The sequence below is a fragment of the Haemorhous mexicanus genome, chromosome 18 (genome assembly GCF_027477595.1).
Source record: "Haemorhous mexicanus isolate bHaeMex1 chromosome 18, bHaeMex1.pri, whole genome shotgun sequence".
In the NCBI taxonomy this organism is placed as follows: domain Eukaryota; kingdom Metazoa; phylum Chordata; class Aves; order Passeriformes; family Fringillidae; genus Haemorhous; species Haemorhous mexicanus.
The window spans coordinates 8,127,512-8,141,444 of NC_082358.1; the positions used below are offsets into that span (position 1 = coordinate 8,127,512).

At 62.7% G+C, this 13,933-nt stretch overlaps 1 protein-coding gene across 2 annotated transcripts; it reads left to right on the forward strand.

The window, feature by feature from the left end:
• Positions 1-768: 768 nt before the first annotated feature.
• On the forward strand, positions 769-13,422 carry VSTM2L (V-set and transmembrane domain containing 2 like). 2 transcript variants are annotated; one of them, XM_059862797.1, is made up of 4 exons: positions 769-937; positions 8,268-8,440; positions 9,541-9,591; positions 12,109-13,422. In XM_059862797.1, exons 1-4 carry the CDS (start codon positions 829-831, stop codon positions 12,418-12,420), a joined length of 645 nt encoding a protein of 214 aa, XP_059718780.1. In that variant the 5' UTR covers positions 769-828; the 3' UTR covers positions 12,421-13,422. The 2 variants fall into 2 exon arrangements, with proteins under 2 accessions (XP_059718780.1, XP_059718781.1); XM_059862798.1 differs by having other exon boundaries at positions 8,271-8,440.
• The last annotated feature ends 511 nt before the right edge of the window (positions 13,423-13,933 follow it).

Sequence of the window (13,933 nt, forward strand, 5' to 3'; positions counted from 1 at the left end):
GTTCTTTCTGTAACGTTTCAAAAACCCCTCCAAATGCCCCCAGATGGGCCCTGGCACGGAGCACCGGGCACTGCCCCTCCGGCACTGCCCCTGCAGACGCTGGGGCCGTGCTACGATGAACGGGATCGCACTGGGCTGGGCGGTACCGGGCCGTGCCGTACCGGGCTGGGCGGGCGGAGCCGCGCTTTGCCCCGGGCGCTGTCCCGGGTGCTGAAGCCTCACCCGCCTACACCCGCGGGGCCCGGGGTCTCGCCCCGCGGGGCTCGGGGGCTGGGACCGCCGGGGATGCCAGGGAGAAGAAACCTTTCGGACCTGTGCGTGCCGCGGGGCTCTGGCCGTGCTGACAGTCCCTGCAGTGCGGTGCGGAGGGTCCCAGCGAGGCGAGGGAGTCCTGGCGGGACGGGGGGCCCGGGGGGTGCCGAGGGGTCCCGAGTGGGCGCAAAGGGGTCCGGGTGGGGCGGTGCGAGGAATCCCGGTGGTGCCGGGGGTTCCCGGCGGTGCGGGGCAGCACGGGGGGGTCCCGGTGGGGCGGTATCGGGGTGTCCCGGCGGGTCCGGGGGTCCCGGGTGGGCGCGGCGAGTCCGGCCCCGCCCCGCGCAGTTTGAGGATGAACCGTGGGAAAAAAACTTGGGGGGTGCGCCCGGGCCGGGATCCCTCCGCCGGGCGGGGGAGGCTCCGGGCGAGCCGCGGCACCGCCTCGGCGCGCGGCGCCCTCCGCGCGAGGGAAGAGCTCCGCAGCGCGGCGGCGCCGGGACCGCGGCGCAGCCCCGGGGACAGGGCTCGGCCCGGCGGCGCCGCCGCCCCCGGGACGGACGCGCCCGCGGCAAGATGGGCGCCCTGGCCCTGGCCCTGGGGATTTTCCACTACCTGGGGCTCTACCTGCAGCTCGGCGCCGCCTCCCGGCACCCCCCGTGGGACGCCCCGGCGGCGGGCAGCGGTGAGGCGGCGGCCGGGGCTCGGGAAGGGGGCGGCTGAGCGGCGGGAGCTCCCGGGGCTCGGTGCCCCGCGGGGCTGGCGGCGGGTCGGGGCGGCTCCTGCCCGGGCAGCGGGACGGGTGCGGAGGATCGGGGATCCCGGTCGGGCTCCGCCGCCGAGGGCAGTTCCGTGTCGCGGACCGTCGCGCCGGCTGCTCGAGAAGCGGAGCGGGGGGCAGCCGGGGCGAGCTGGGGTTGGGCTCCGCCGCTCCCGTCTCCGGAGCCCAGGGGATGGCCTCTGCCTTCGCCGCTGGGCTGCCGAATCGGGGGCTCTGCACGGTGCGTCCCGGTGCCTGCAGCTACCCGCACCCCGTGTCCGTGAACCTCCCGGTGCGCCTCCCGGTGCCCGCCGCCGTCCGCGCCCCGTCTCCGTGTGTCTCACGGTGTCGCCGCCGCCACCCGCACCCCGAGTCCGTGAACATGTCTGTGCGCCTCCCGGTGCCGCCGCCCGCCCCGCCGTGCGGTGCCCCACGCCCCGGCAGCGGGGCTCCCCGCCGCCTCCCGCTCCTCCGCTCCCTCCGGTGCACGGTGGTTCGGTGCTGCCGAGCAGCTGGGATCCACCGGGGTTGGGAAGGGGAAGCTCTTCCTGCATCCTGCACCCTCCGGTGAGGAACCTGGCGTAGGGGCAGCTCTCCCGTGGGTACCAAGAAGGTGACAGGGGACCGAGCCCCCTCGGAGGAGGCTGCTGAGACCCTCCTCGCTCTCTGTGGTGTGACACGGGCACGTTCGATCTTAGCCCGAGCAGTGACCACGGGGACATGCTGGGTGCCCGGGTCCCAGCTCTTCCCCTGCCCGGCTCCGAGGCCTCCCGTGTGCGGAGGGGCCAACTCTCTGTCCCGAGGAGCCTCCGAGCACACGACGCCTCGGGCCATGCCAGGGTGGCAGGTGTGAGGTGTCCCGCAGTTTGTGGTGTCCCGCAGCAGCGCCTGGGCTGGCAGCACTTGCCTGCCCAGGGAAGGGATGATCAGCCTCTGCATTGGGGGCTCACAGCAGGAGAGTTTCTAGACCTGCCAGGCTGGCATGCCAGATGGAAAGGTGGGTGAAGAGCCTCCATTAGCCATCGCTGCTCCCCACAGAAATTCAGCAATAGGCAAATAAATAGTGAAATGGTCGCTGCGAGGGAACAGGGAGCCAAGGAGATGAAATATTCTGGGAGGGCGAGTGCACTTTGGAGCCACATTACAGCTTGCTACTCGAGCAGTTCTGCAGCAACTCACTTAATCACAACAGAAACCTTTATTAACGATACTGAAAAGCAGTGAATAAGTGGGTCATGTATAATAAGCCATTTGTGTTCAGTAGGTGAATACCAATTTGATAAAAGCTGTGTGTGCTGAAAACCTGTATAAATCGCTGTTTAGCAGATCGGAGACTGATCATTTCATTACTGGCTGGTGCAGCTTTCCCTCCACACCACGAGAGTCCAGCAGGCTGGAGACGTGGAGCTGGAGAGGGGCTGTGGCCGGCGGGATGGGTTCGGCTGTGGCTGGCGGGCACGGGCAGGTCCTGCCAGGCTCTGCCCGCAGCAGGCAGAGCCCGGAGCTCGCCACCATCTCTGCCCGGTGCTGGAGGCCTGGAGGAGCCTCCACGGCACCCGCAAAGCTCTGCCACAGCCCCGGAGGGTGTTCACTCTTCCTTTTAACTTGTCCACACCGGATGCAGCGAGGGAATTGACCGGAGCAGCGTGTGCTCTGCAGGCATCGGCGAGCAGCCATGAGCATCCCTGGAGCACGGGCGGCTCCCCCATCCTGCCACCCCACAGTGGGCAGCGGGGTTCTGCTCGCAGGGCAGCCACGGCTCTGGGGAGGGAAAAGTCGCAATCAAAGAAAGTCCTTTACCTGCCGCCACAGCAAAGGCTCTGCCTTTGGCAAGGATGGAGCCAGGATGGGCTCCAACTGCCCCGTGAGAGCATCTGATCCGCAGGATTACTTCCCACCATCCCTTCCCTACCCACAGTGCTGCCTCTCCCCCTTCTCTCCTCTCCTCAGGCTGGCGCCTTCAATTATTCATGCCCCCCATTGCAGCCTGTGCAAGCTGGGTTGCTGCCATCGGCTTTCTCATGCGCTGGCTGGGAAGCTCCAGCCGCTTTCCCAGCCTGCTGGCTCTGGAGCGGGGCAGGGGAGCCGTGCCGTGAGGAGGAGCAGCCCAGCTTCTTCCCGGCATCGTGTACAGGCGATATCGCCTCGCCTCAGCTGAGCCGCGGCTGGAGGCTGGAGGAAGCGGTGCCCCGGCTCCCCAGGGCGCTGCCCTGCTCCGTTCCCGCACACCCCAGTGATTATTCTATCAATTACTTTCATAAACACTTTGCATTCTGCCGGATTTTTGCACACTTCCTGGTGGGAATTCTCCACGCGATGTGTTTTTCCTGCTGCTGTTCGTGCAGTCATTCAACGCAATTACATCTGACACCTCTCCTCATCAAACGTCTGGGCTTTCTCTTCCCTTGAAGCGGCTGACAGACGACGGGCCAGACACTGGGAATTATTACGTTAGGACAGTGACAGCTAATTTTAATCATAACGTTCCCTGCGAGCGAGGCAGGAATCAACCGAGAGCCGGCGCGGCTGCACGGGGTCGGGGGGCTGTGGGCAGCACGGCGGGGCTGGAGTGAGCACCTGGAGTGGGCCAGGGAGCTGGAAGCTCTGCACTGCTGCCTCCATCAGGGGCTGCTCTTGGGGCCAGATGGATGCCCAGGAGGGCACGGCTGGGCCCTCTCCCCTTCACGGCTCCTCTGGGGCTTTGGTTCATGGTGTGAGTGGGACTTGTGCACCTCGGGACGACAGCCCTTCCTGGCCCTGTCCTCGGCAGCTCCTCGAGCTCCTCTGTTCCATGGCTGTTTCCCCTCCTGCGGGGCCCTTTCCTGCCTGGCTGCCCCCTTGTTATGGCTCTGGGTGCCCGACTGATATTGGGATATTGGCTGGGCTCAGTTGTGAGGGGTGCATTCGTGACTTGTGTTGTGTGCTCCGTGTGAAGCTGGGTTGGGATGAGCTCAGCAGTGATGGGGTGGGCAGAGCTGGGCAGCAGAGTGCTGTGTCCATGAGCTCTAGGTACTGCCAGCTCTGGGGATGGTACCAGCACCTGTGTGTGGTGTGGGCAGCTCTTGGCAGCAGCTGCCAGTCTGATGGCTCGTGTTTTGGGTGCTGGGTGTGAGACCAGGGGGGCTCATCCTGTCTGCCCCATCTCATTCCTACTGAATGATTCCAGCTGAGAATCCTCCCCTGACTGCTGGGAACCATCCCCTGGCAGAGAGCAGCACCAGAGCAAGGGGTGGCTGCGGGCTGGCTGCACACACTGCTGGAGCCCCACGGGGAGCTGGCTAAAAAAGGCTGATTTAGGTCTTTGCTACTTACACTATCAAATAACAGCTCTTCCTTAAGCCCCTTGGGAGGGAATTTTCTGAGAACTTGAGTCCCCGGGAGCCAGATGGGAGCAGCAAGTCCCACACAGCAAAGCTCTGTGTAGCTGGGGCCAGACTGGAGACATTCACCACTGACCTCGCTCTTGCTGAGGGGGTTAAACATTAGAGGAGTGGGAAGCGCTGGGGGCAGGAGCTGGGGCAGCCCAGCACGAAGGGGCACTGTTGGAAATATCTGCAGTTTTCAAGGTTAATTCCAGCTCTCTGGCGAGGTGACCACTGGCCTGATCACAGTCACCGAGTTAGGTGGGGTTTTTTTGTTTTTAATTCACATGCTGCAAATTTGAGCTCCTTCTGCTGCTCATATGACAGTAAAGAGGGGCAGAGCAATGGCGCTGCCATCCCCAGCGTGTGGTGGGAGCCTCCCGGCCCCAGCCACGGCTGCGATGCTCCAGCCTGAGCGTCTCGTGGGAAGGGAGATGGCCGGCTGGCTGGAGCAGAGCAGCGCTCAGCGCCGAGGTGCTCTGCCCGCTCGGCTGCCGGGGCCGGAGCCACCTGCCCTCTGCCAGCAGAGACGCGGCCGTCACGCCGTGTTTATGCAGCGGTTTGCACCGCGATGTGTTTTCAGCGCCCCGGGGTCAGCATCCCTGCTCGCAGCCTTGTCAGGAGGAGACGCATCCACAGCTGTTCCTGGCGGTGGGAAGGGGAGGGGAGCGAGGCTGCAGCCCGACCTGTGCAGCAGCCTCTGGCAGAGCCGGTGTCCCCGCGGTGGGGACAGTGTGGGTCACCAGGCACTGGGGCAGTGCCCAGCTCTCTTCTGGATCCATCCGGAGGGTGCCTCCCGATCCCCCGGGATGGCTCTTTCCCAGGCAGGCTGTGCCAAGGGCTGGGGGGTCCTGTGGCAGCCAGGAGGGTCCATCTGTCTCTGGGTCTGGCCCTGTCCGTGTGCCGGGATGTGTCTCGGGTGCCTTTGCTGCCGGCAGGACAGGGAGCCCCTGAAGCCGGAGCCGGAGCTGTCCATCGGCCACAGGAGCCGCGGGCTCCCGGGAAGGGGAGGGTGCAGGGGAGGTCATGGATGTCTGGGGAGGGGACGGTGTCGGAGGGGCTGTGGGTGCCTAGGGAGAGTGCCAGTGGTGGTGGATTCTGTTGGACACACTTGCTTTTCCTGCAGCGGTGCAGCACAAACCCAGCAGGTCAGAGCCGGCCCTACACCGGGACGCAGGGCAGGGTCTGGATGGACACTCCAGTGGGCAGGAGCAGGAGCAGCCCAGCTCCCCCAGCCTCTGTCCCTGCCCAGCGCGGGATGGAGCCAGCCCCAGCCCCGCCGCCTGCTTGGTACTTGTCACCCCACCAGCCCGGCTGTAGCTCCAGTGAGCTGGGGTAGAGAAAGAGGCTTCTGACTCCCGGCTTAGGGAAAAAATCCCTCCCGGAGCAGGAACCTGCCCTGACCGAGTGATTAACAGGCGTTTGCAAGTGTCCAATGCATATTTCATCGCCCCTTGGTACATCTTTACACAACAGTGAGCCTGGGTTGGTGCCCATGACGCTGCTCCGGGGTCGTCCTTGGTGCCTTGTGGGGGCTGTGGTGGGGGGCCGTGGAAGCTGGCACAGCTGAGAAATGGCAGGCAGCAGGCACAGTCCTGCAGGGGCTTTCTGTGCTGTGTGGGGCCCACGGGACGAGGCAGGGGAACAGAGAAGGGGTCTGAGGTCATTTCCAGGTCCTCAGGGCAATGCGCGACCTGCTCTTACTCCAGCACAGCCCCATGCCCGCTGATGGAGCCCCCTCCCTGTGCAGAGCATGACCAAGGTGAGGGATGGTGCCCACAGAGGTCTGCCTCTGGTTTATGAGAGCACCAAGCTGTCCCAGCAGGCATTTTCAATTCTGTTTATCTGTGTTTCCCCATTGAGTTCATTTTATTTCCCCTGATTTTTATTTCCTGGAAGATTTATTGATCCTGGTGTTCTCAGTTTATGACAGGTAGCAGGCCATAAAGCACACGGAGCAGTGCCCCCCTCCCTCCCTCCTGCTGTGGGGATATGGCCCCAGTGTCAGTGGGGGGAGAGGGAGGGGGCTGGGGTGGGCAGGGCCCGGGATGCTGGGGGACAGGGCAGTGGCCAGAGTTGGTGACTTGTCCAGTGTTCTCAGGAGCAGTGTCCAGGCAGCCTGGCCAACCCCGTGCAGGGTCCATGCCCAGCCCGGGGGCTGCCTGGGGGGACCCTGATCCCACTGGTGTCCCTGTGAGGGGCAGGGCTGGGCGGGCAGGGAGTCACCTCTGTCCAGGCGGGGCTGGCATCCATGGCATCCACCAGGGAGGGCACACGGTGCTGCTGGAGGACATATCTGAAAGATGTGTCCCCAGCAAAGGTGATGACCCTGGCCATCCGTCTGCAGGATCTATGCTCCTCTGCATGTGCTTGGAGGTGGCTGAGCTCTGGGGTTAATTAGTACATACGCTTCCCAATTAAAATGGGAAAGAAAGAAGGCGCTTGATTCAATCCAGCCTTTCCTCAGCTTATCTGCCAAATTCCTGTCTGTGGGAGCAGATTTTAATTGTGTTCACAGCAATTTGGACCTGGCTGGAGCCCTCAGGCCAAGACCCCACCCCTGCACTGCTGGAGCTGTGGAGGCTGGGGGCAGGTGCAGGCTCTGCTGGGACCCACTGGCTTTGGCCATTGCTCCTGCCTGCAGGAATTCTGTGGGGCAAGAGCTGATCCTGGCTGCAGCCAGGGAATGGGTGGGAGAGTGCTGAGTAATGACTGGACACAACAGCCTCAGCCCTACTGTGGCTCAGAGCACAGAACCCTTTGTCCCGTGCCAAGAAGGCCCCCCTGCTCCTCCCACAACCCTCAGTCACCAGAGCTGTTCCCTTGGGGCTCCCTCCACTCCCCAGCACAGAATCCACGTTCTGTGGTGCCTGGTTCTGGGTGAACAGGATGTGGGAACAGCACTGGGAACCCCACCAGGACACCCTGCCTTGGTAAACCCCAGCTTTGGGTATTTTCCTCTGTTCCCTGCTGAGATGGATTAAAGGAAAGCGATAAGTGGAAGGGATTTCCATGCGTCCAGAGGGACAGGGAGATATTAGAGGTATTAACTTTTTGTCTGGGCTGGTAATAATTGGTTTTCAGAGGGATCAGGGCTGGAGAGAGTGTTGCTCCCGACAGGCTGTGTGTCCCAGAGGGCTCCCCTGGCTCCGGTGGGACCTGCACTGTGGCTGTGAGCCGGCAGTGCCGGCAGCTGAGGTGGTGAGTGAAGACAGGAGACGCAGGGCAGCCTCGGCAGTGCCCGGGCTGTGCAGGGGGCTGGCAGGGCTGTCCCCGTGCCGTGTCACGGAGAAGCCACTGCACCGATGGTGGCAGCAGCGCTTGCCGGTGCCCTGCGCGCTGGGGCCGTCTGTACGGAGAAACAACAGTCTCTCCAGAGGAGATGAAAAGAATTCTAATTACATCTCTGAACAATATTTGTTTTGAGCGAGGAAAGCAAACCATATGGCGTGTGGGAGCCTGTTTGGGGCCGCATTAAGTGAGGATTTGTTTTTCAGTTATGTCCTGATCTGAGTGAGATGCGATCATGCTCTATTCCCTACACCTCAGAGGTGTGACAGGTCCTGCACTCGTTCTGGGGCAGGGGTATGAGGGATGCTGTGGGAGCACGGGGGCACAGGCTCCTGCTCCCTCCCTTTACCCCCCACTGCTCTTTGCAATGTGCCTGGGGTGGGGGGCAGGCACCTCTGCTGGGGCTGGGAGGGGGCATGGGGTGGGAAAGGAGAAGCTGGGGATGACACGGACCTGTCTGCTCTGCTGTAGGGCTGGGTCTGTTTGGCCAGGGAAGGATCCAGGCGCTCCTGGAGACTCTGCCCGTGTGGCTGGAGGCATTGTCCTTCACCAGGACAGTGCTCTGTCCCCGCAGGCCCCCACAGCCCTGGCTCTGTCTCCAGCAGCTCTCTTCACCGAGACCCCGCACGACATGACGGCGCAGGCGGGTGAGGATGTGGAGATGGCGTGCTCCTTCCGCGGCAGCGGCTCCCCCTCCTACTCCCTGGAGATCCAGTGGTGGTACGTCCGCAACCACAAGGACTGGACGGACAAACAGACGTGGGCTTCCAGTCAGGTAATGCCCCTCGTCCTCCTCCTCCCCGGCAGCATGGAAAGGCTGAGCCCTTCAGGCAGAGCTCTTGCCTGCATTCCCCATGGGGAAGGGCTTTGTTTGCAGCCACTGTTGGGTTTTGGTGGGACCCCAACCTGCAGCAGCACCCCCGGTGCTGACCGGACCTGCAGGGCCCCTCTCTGACAGAGAGCAGCCGGGGGTCCTGTGGTGCAGTTAATGCATGGGCTGCTCAACATCCAGCTGCACTGAGGATGCTCCAGGGACAGTGGGGATGGGCTGTCCTGGCTGTCCTTCCCAGCCAAGGGGCTGCCTGGCCCATTGCCAGGACCTGTCCCAGGCTGAGGCTTTGTTGTTGTGCTTGTGTTTGTGCCTTTGCCTATCTCATCACCAGCTCATCCCTCCTGGCCCTGCACCCTCCATCCCTCCCTTGTCCCCTGTTTCTCTGTGTACTGGTCCGGCAAACAGCCTCTCTTTATTTCTCTCTCTGTTCACACTGAGATAAGGGCCAAAGAATGGGAAACAGCTTTGGGGATTTTAATGAGCCTTTATTGTAGTGTCTTTGGCAGGGCTGCTGCTGGTGCTGCCACAAATTGAGAAGCCTCAGGGCAGTGCTGCCAGGATGGGGGGGAGTGCTGCCAGGGGTCGAGGGTGGGCAGGGTCAAGGGTGTTGGAGGCACTGGGGATGCACAGCCAGTGGCTGCTGGAGAGGTGGCAATGGGGCAGGGGCTGGCAGTGATGGGGACAGAGTTCCAGGGACAGGGGTCACTGCTGCAGCAATGATGCCACAGTGATCAGGGCTCCATTACCACTCCGGGATCATGGGGAGCACCCGGAGCTGAGATGCAGTGGGACCTGTGGGTGAGCATCCCATGCTCCCTGGCTGCTCTGCTGCTGCTGGTCCCTCCCATCCCGGGTACCCAGTGTGGTTTCATCTGCCCTGGGTGCCTGGGTTTGCTGGCTCTGGGCAGTCTCTTCTCTCTTCCCCCTTCTCCCTCTTCCTTCCTCCTTGGGGCAGGCATCCTGGGAGTGGGAAGGAGTCTGGTGGGCTGAGCTGACCATTTCTCTTCCCTCTTTGGTCTCCCCCTCCCCTGCTTTTTCCACAGCTGAAATCATCACCACCAGAGGAGCCCGGGAAAGAGGCGACAAAAATCAGTGTGAGTTTGGGTGATGGCTCTTGTTGAGGGCTCAGCAGGACATCCTGCTGGTCCTGGTGCCACAGGCTGGGAACCCCAGGGTGGGAGGCCTGGACCTGCCTTGGCTCAGTCCTGGGGGTGACTGGGGTGAGGGGTGGCTGCCCTGCTCTCCCTGGCACCGAGAGGCACAGCCTGGACCCTGAGCCTCGTCCGGGATCCGAGTGACACATTAATGCCAGGGATAAAATAATCCAATTGACTCAGCGGATTAGCATCCCAAAGCCATTTAGGCTCATGTGAGCAGAATGAGGAGCCACTAACCAGTTAAATAAAACACTCTTGGCCTTCTGCTGCCAGGTGAGTGCCCCCCTGGCTGGCCCTGCCTTGGGGAGCTCTGTGTTTGGGGGTGCCACAGACACAAAGTGCTGGAGACCTTTCCACTGTCACCTGGCAGCCCCTCCTGGCACTTCCATTTTCCTTCACTGAGTGAGCAAGGGGGGATAGGGTTGGTCAGGCACCTGTGGCTTCTCAGATGGGTGCTCCCCACACCCAGGATCAGGCTCATCCCTGGGGGACCCTTCCCAAGGGAGAGCATCACCTTTCAGCATCCACCTGCAGGATCGGTGCATGGTTCTCTTGATGGTAATGAATCCCCCTCCAGGGATCAGGTCCCCTTCGATTAATTGAGACCCACAATCCATATCCAAACCTAAGCTATTTCCTCCAGAATCTGTTCCTCACCAGGGTGCTGTGGCTCTCTGCCCCACAAGCAGCACAGTTCCAGGACTGCTGCTGGAGCAGCCAGAGCCTGGGCTCTGCCAGAGCCTGTCTGCTGAGCTCGGGGGGCTGCTGCTCCCTGCATCCCCCCCAGGCCCTGCTCCAGGGGCAGGAGGGGCTACGGCAGGTGCATGGAGCCATCCTGGGGCCAGCATTCCCTCTCAGCTCAACCAGTGAATGTTTCAGCATAATTAGGCAGTTAATTGCACGCTGGGATGGAATTGATGGGTGTGCAAGTGTAACCAGGATTTGTTTTGAATCATTCGAGCTCTCTGCTGCCTCCTCCAGATCCAGCCAGCAGGGAGAGGCTGGAGCTTCAAACCTCTTTTGTTTGTTGTTATTTCAAATGTCCTTGATCATTAAGTGTTTATGGAATGGAGGAGGTAAATGAGCATGGGTGGTTCTGATGGAACGTGAGGTACAGACACAACTGCAGGTGGCTGGGAACAAACAGCAGGGTCAAACACTGAGGGGGGGATGTAAATCCCAAGGAGGAGCCACCGTGCCAGGCCCCCCTTGGCTGTGTGTTATCCACCAAACACACCTGGTGCTGGAAATGCTTTGCAGGGATGAAGAGCAGTGAAACATGATGGGTTTGGGTTTATTTTTTCTCCCTTCGAATCCAATGGCACAGCACAGGGCTGAGCTGGGGCTGGGCACAGCAAATCTGTCCATCCTGGCCGTGCCAGGGGCTCTGCCCCATTCCGATGAGCAGTGAGGGCTGTCCCTGCCCTGCCTGTGCTGGCAGAGCCACAGGAGTTATGTGCCATCATAAAATCTTCTCTCCTGAGGCTCAGTGACCTGCTGGGTAGCAGCTCCATGGCCACTGGTGGCACCAGCAAATTGGGGTTTTATTTTATTAGTTCTAAATTTCCCAGCCATTAATTTCAGTGACTTCTGGCTCTCCCAATGAAGAGGTTTTTTTTTGAAGCTCCTTTCCCATGACAGTCTCAGCATCTGGGCACACTTGCACCAGGGCCTGGCACCTCCTGCCCCTGCACATGGCCACTGAGCAGCCCTGAGGCGCTGTTTGGGGTGGCCCTGGCTGTGACCTGGGGCACCACCTCCCTCTCAGCAGCCCACGGTGTGCAGGGCAGCTGAGTGCAGCAGCATGTGTGAGCTCTTGGGTGTTTGTACGCGCTTGTAGGTGCACGTGTGGGCAGGTGCCTTCATGTTCCAGCACTGGATGCCCCCACAGTGAGGGGCTGAGGGGACACTGAGGGGTCCTGGTCCCCACAGTGCCTCCTGTGCTGTTTGGGGTGGGTTTTGCCCCTCTCCAGCCCCATTTCCAAACACCATAAAATCCTCAGCTAACAAATGCAGCGGCGAGTAGAAAAACGGCCTTTGCCATCCAGTGTGATTATAGGGAACAGAGCCAGGGGCCTCGGGGTGGGTTATAAATCTGATTTATTGACCCAGCCCAGAGCAGCCGCGGCTCTGGCTAGTGAGTAAGTCTTAAATTTCATTGGGTGATAAATACTGAGAGCGAATCAATTTGGTAGAAAAGCTAATTAGCCAGCGTGGTTCCGCATCGATCTCTGAGCCCCGCGTGGCCGGGTGCGAGCCAGGGCTTCCATCATCCCGCGGGCCCAGGCTGGGGCTGGGTCCCCCCGCACCAACTTCACCAGCCTTTACCACGGCCTCGCCAGCTGGGGCTGGTGGTGTGATGGCACACGGTCGGGGTGGCACTGACCCCGGTGTCTCGGGGGGCAGTGGGGAGTCCTGAGGGGGCCCCCTGACCGCCAGTCTGCCCCGACGCAGGTGGTGAAGGTGGTCGGCAGCAACATCTCCCACAAGCTGCGGCTGTCGAGGGTGAAGCTGGAGGACGAGGGGACCTACGAGTGCCGGGTGATCGACTCCAGCGACGGCAAGGCGCGGCACCACAAGGTGAAGGCGTACCTGCGGGTGGAGGCAGCGGGGGGCCCGGGGCACCCCCAGGACACCGAGCTGCGGGAGGAGCCGCTGGCAGAGCTCGCCGCGCCGGGCTCAGCCCACGCACACCACCACCACCACCACCACAAAGCCGGGAGGGAGCTGAAGAAGCGCTCGGCAGACACCTCCTGTGTGCTGTAGGTGGGCGGTGCGGAGGGACGCCGGAGCCCCCCTCCGCCCCGGACTCAGCGGGGCCATCGAGGGTCCCGCACCCCCTGCCAGAGACTGGCCCCACCACCCCGTCTTGTCCAGCCCCCCTCGCCACCTCCCTGTCCCACGGGGCCCGGCGGTGCTCGGGCTCGGCGCGGTGCGGGAGCCGGACCTGTCGGTGCCACGGCTGCATCCTGGGGCTGTGCCCGGGCCAGGGCATGTGCCCACGCGTGGTGTCCCCATCCCCCCGGCCTTGTGCGGGTGGTGCCGCGGGCTGTGCCGTGTCCCAGCTCTCTGTCCAGCGGGACCCTCCTGCCCACGGGACCCTCCCTGCCCTCCCCCGTGCTTCGCAGACCCAGCCGCCTGTTCCTGTAGGTTGCCCCGTTTAGTTGCTCGGTTCCAGTCCCACCGTGCGTATCTAAGTTCCAGCCTCCATCCTACAGCCCGTGTGTATCCCCCCGCCCCGCCCTGCCTGCCCCGCAGCCCCCAGCAGTCAAGGCCTGAGCTCAGCAGAGGAAGGACGGCACGGCACATTGCTGGCGTCCTCCCGGCACGCTCTGGCATCGCTCAGCCAGGCAGCTGCCCGTGCTCCGCGTGTGCCTGGGAAGGTGTGCCAGTGTGCCATCGGCGCTGGCCCCCTGCACCCATCATTCCTCCTCCCTTCGCATCTCACAGAGGATGGGGCGCTCACCCGCCAGCCCCGTCCAGCGTGGCCCCATCCCGCTGCCCGTGCTGCCGTGGCTCTCGGCCCCCTCTCGGTCAAGCACCCCTCCCCACCAGGCCACAGCACCACGTTGCCCCGGGCAGGGTCTGGCCCACGGGCGCTTATGTCGCAGTGCAAACAGCAGAGCCCGTCCCTGCTGCCCCCACGGGTGACCGCGGCCGCTGGGGCCGGAGCTGTGGGGAGGGAGAGGGGGGCCCGAGCTGCTCCCCTGCTGCCCCCCAGCCTGCCACCATCAGACCTGCTGCAGCTAATAAAGCTCTTTAAACGAAGCCTCTGCTGTCGGTGCTCTCTGTCTGTGGCACGGCAAGGGGACGGGGCTTTGGCACTGCCTCTGGTAAAAAGGGGCAGAGTTGGGGCAGCTGGGGCTGCTGGGGATGGGGATGAGCATCAATATCATCCCCTGCACTTGAGGGCTCAGAGCTTTAAAAACCTGCAGCTGGGGAGCTCCTGCCTAGCCTGCGAGCTGCTGCCGTGAGGGGTGCAGGATACAGTGAGGCCCCAGGTGAGCTGGGGATGCTCCATGCTGTGGCCATGAGATGCTGGGTCCTGTGACAGGTAAAATCCTGGCACCCACCTGAGCACCCAGACCAGATTTCCACCCTGGTGGGAATGGAGTCCCCAAAGTAGGGTGCTGGCTGCCTCTGGGGCCTGGCTCTGCCTCTGCAGGGGGAGAGCAACTCCGAGCATTGGCAATGCCCACCCTGGCCCAGCTGCCTGGAGTCCTGCAGCCCCTTTGAAGCTTGTTACGTCCTGTACCTCCATCTTGCTCACCCCTCACTG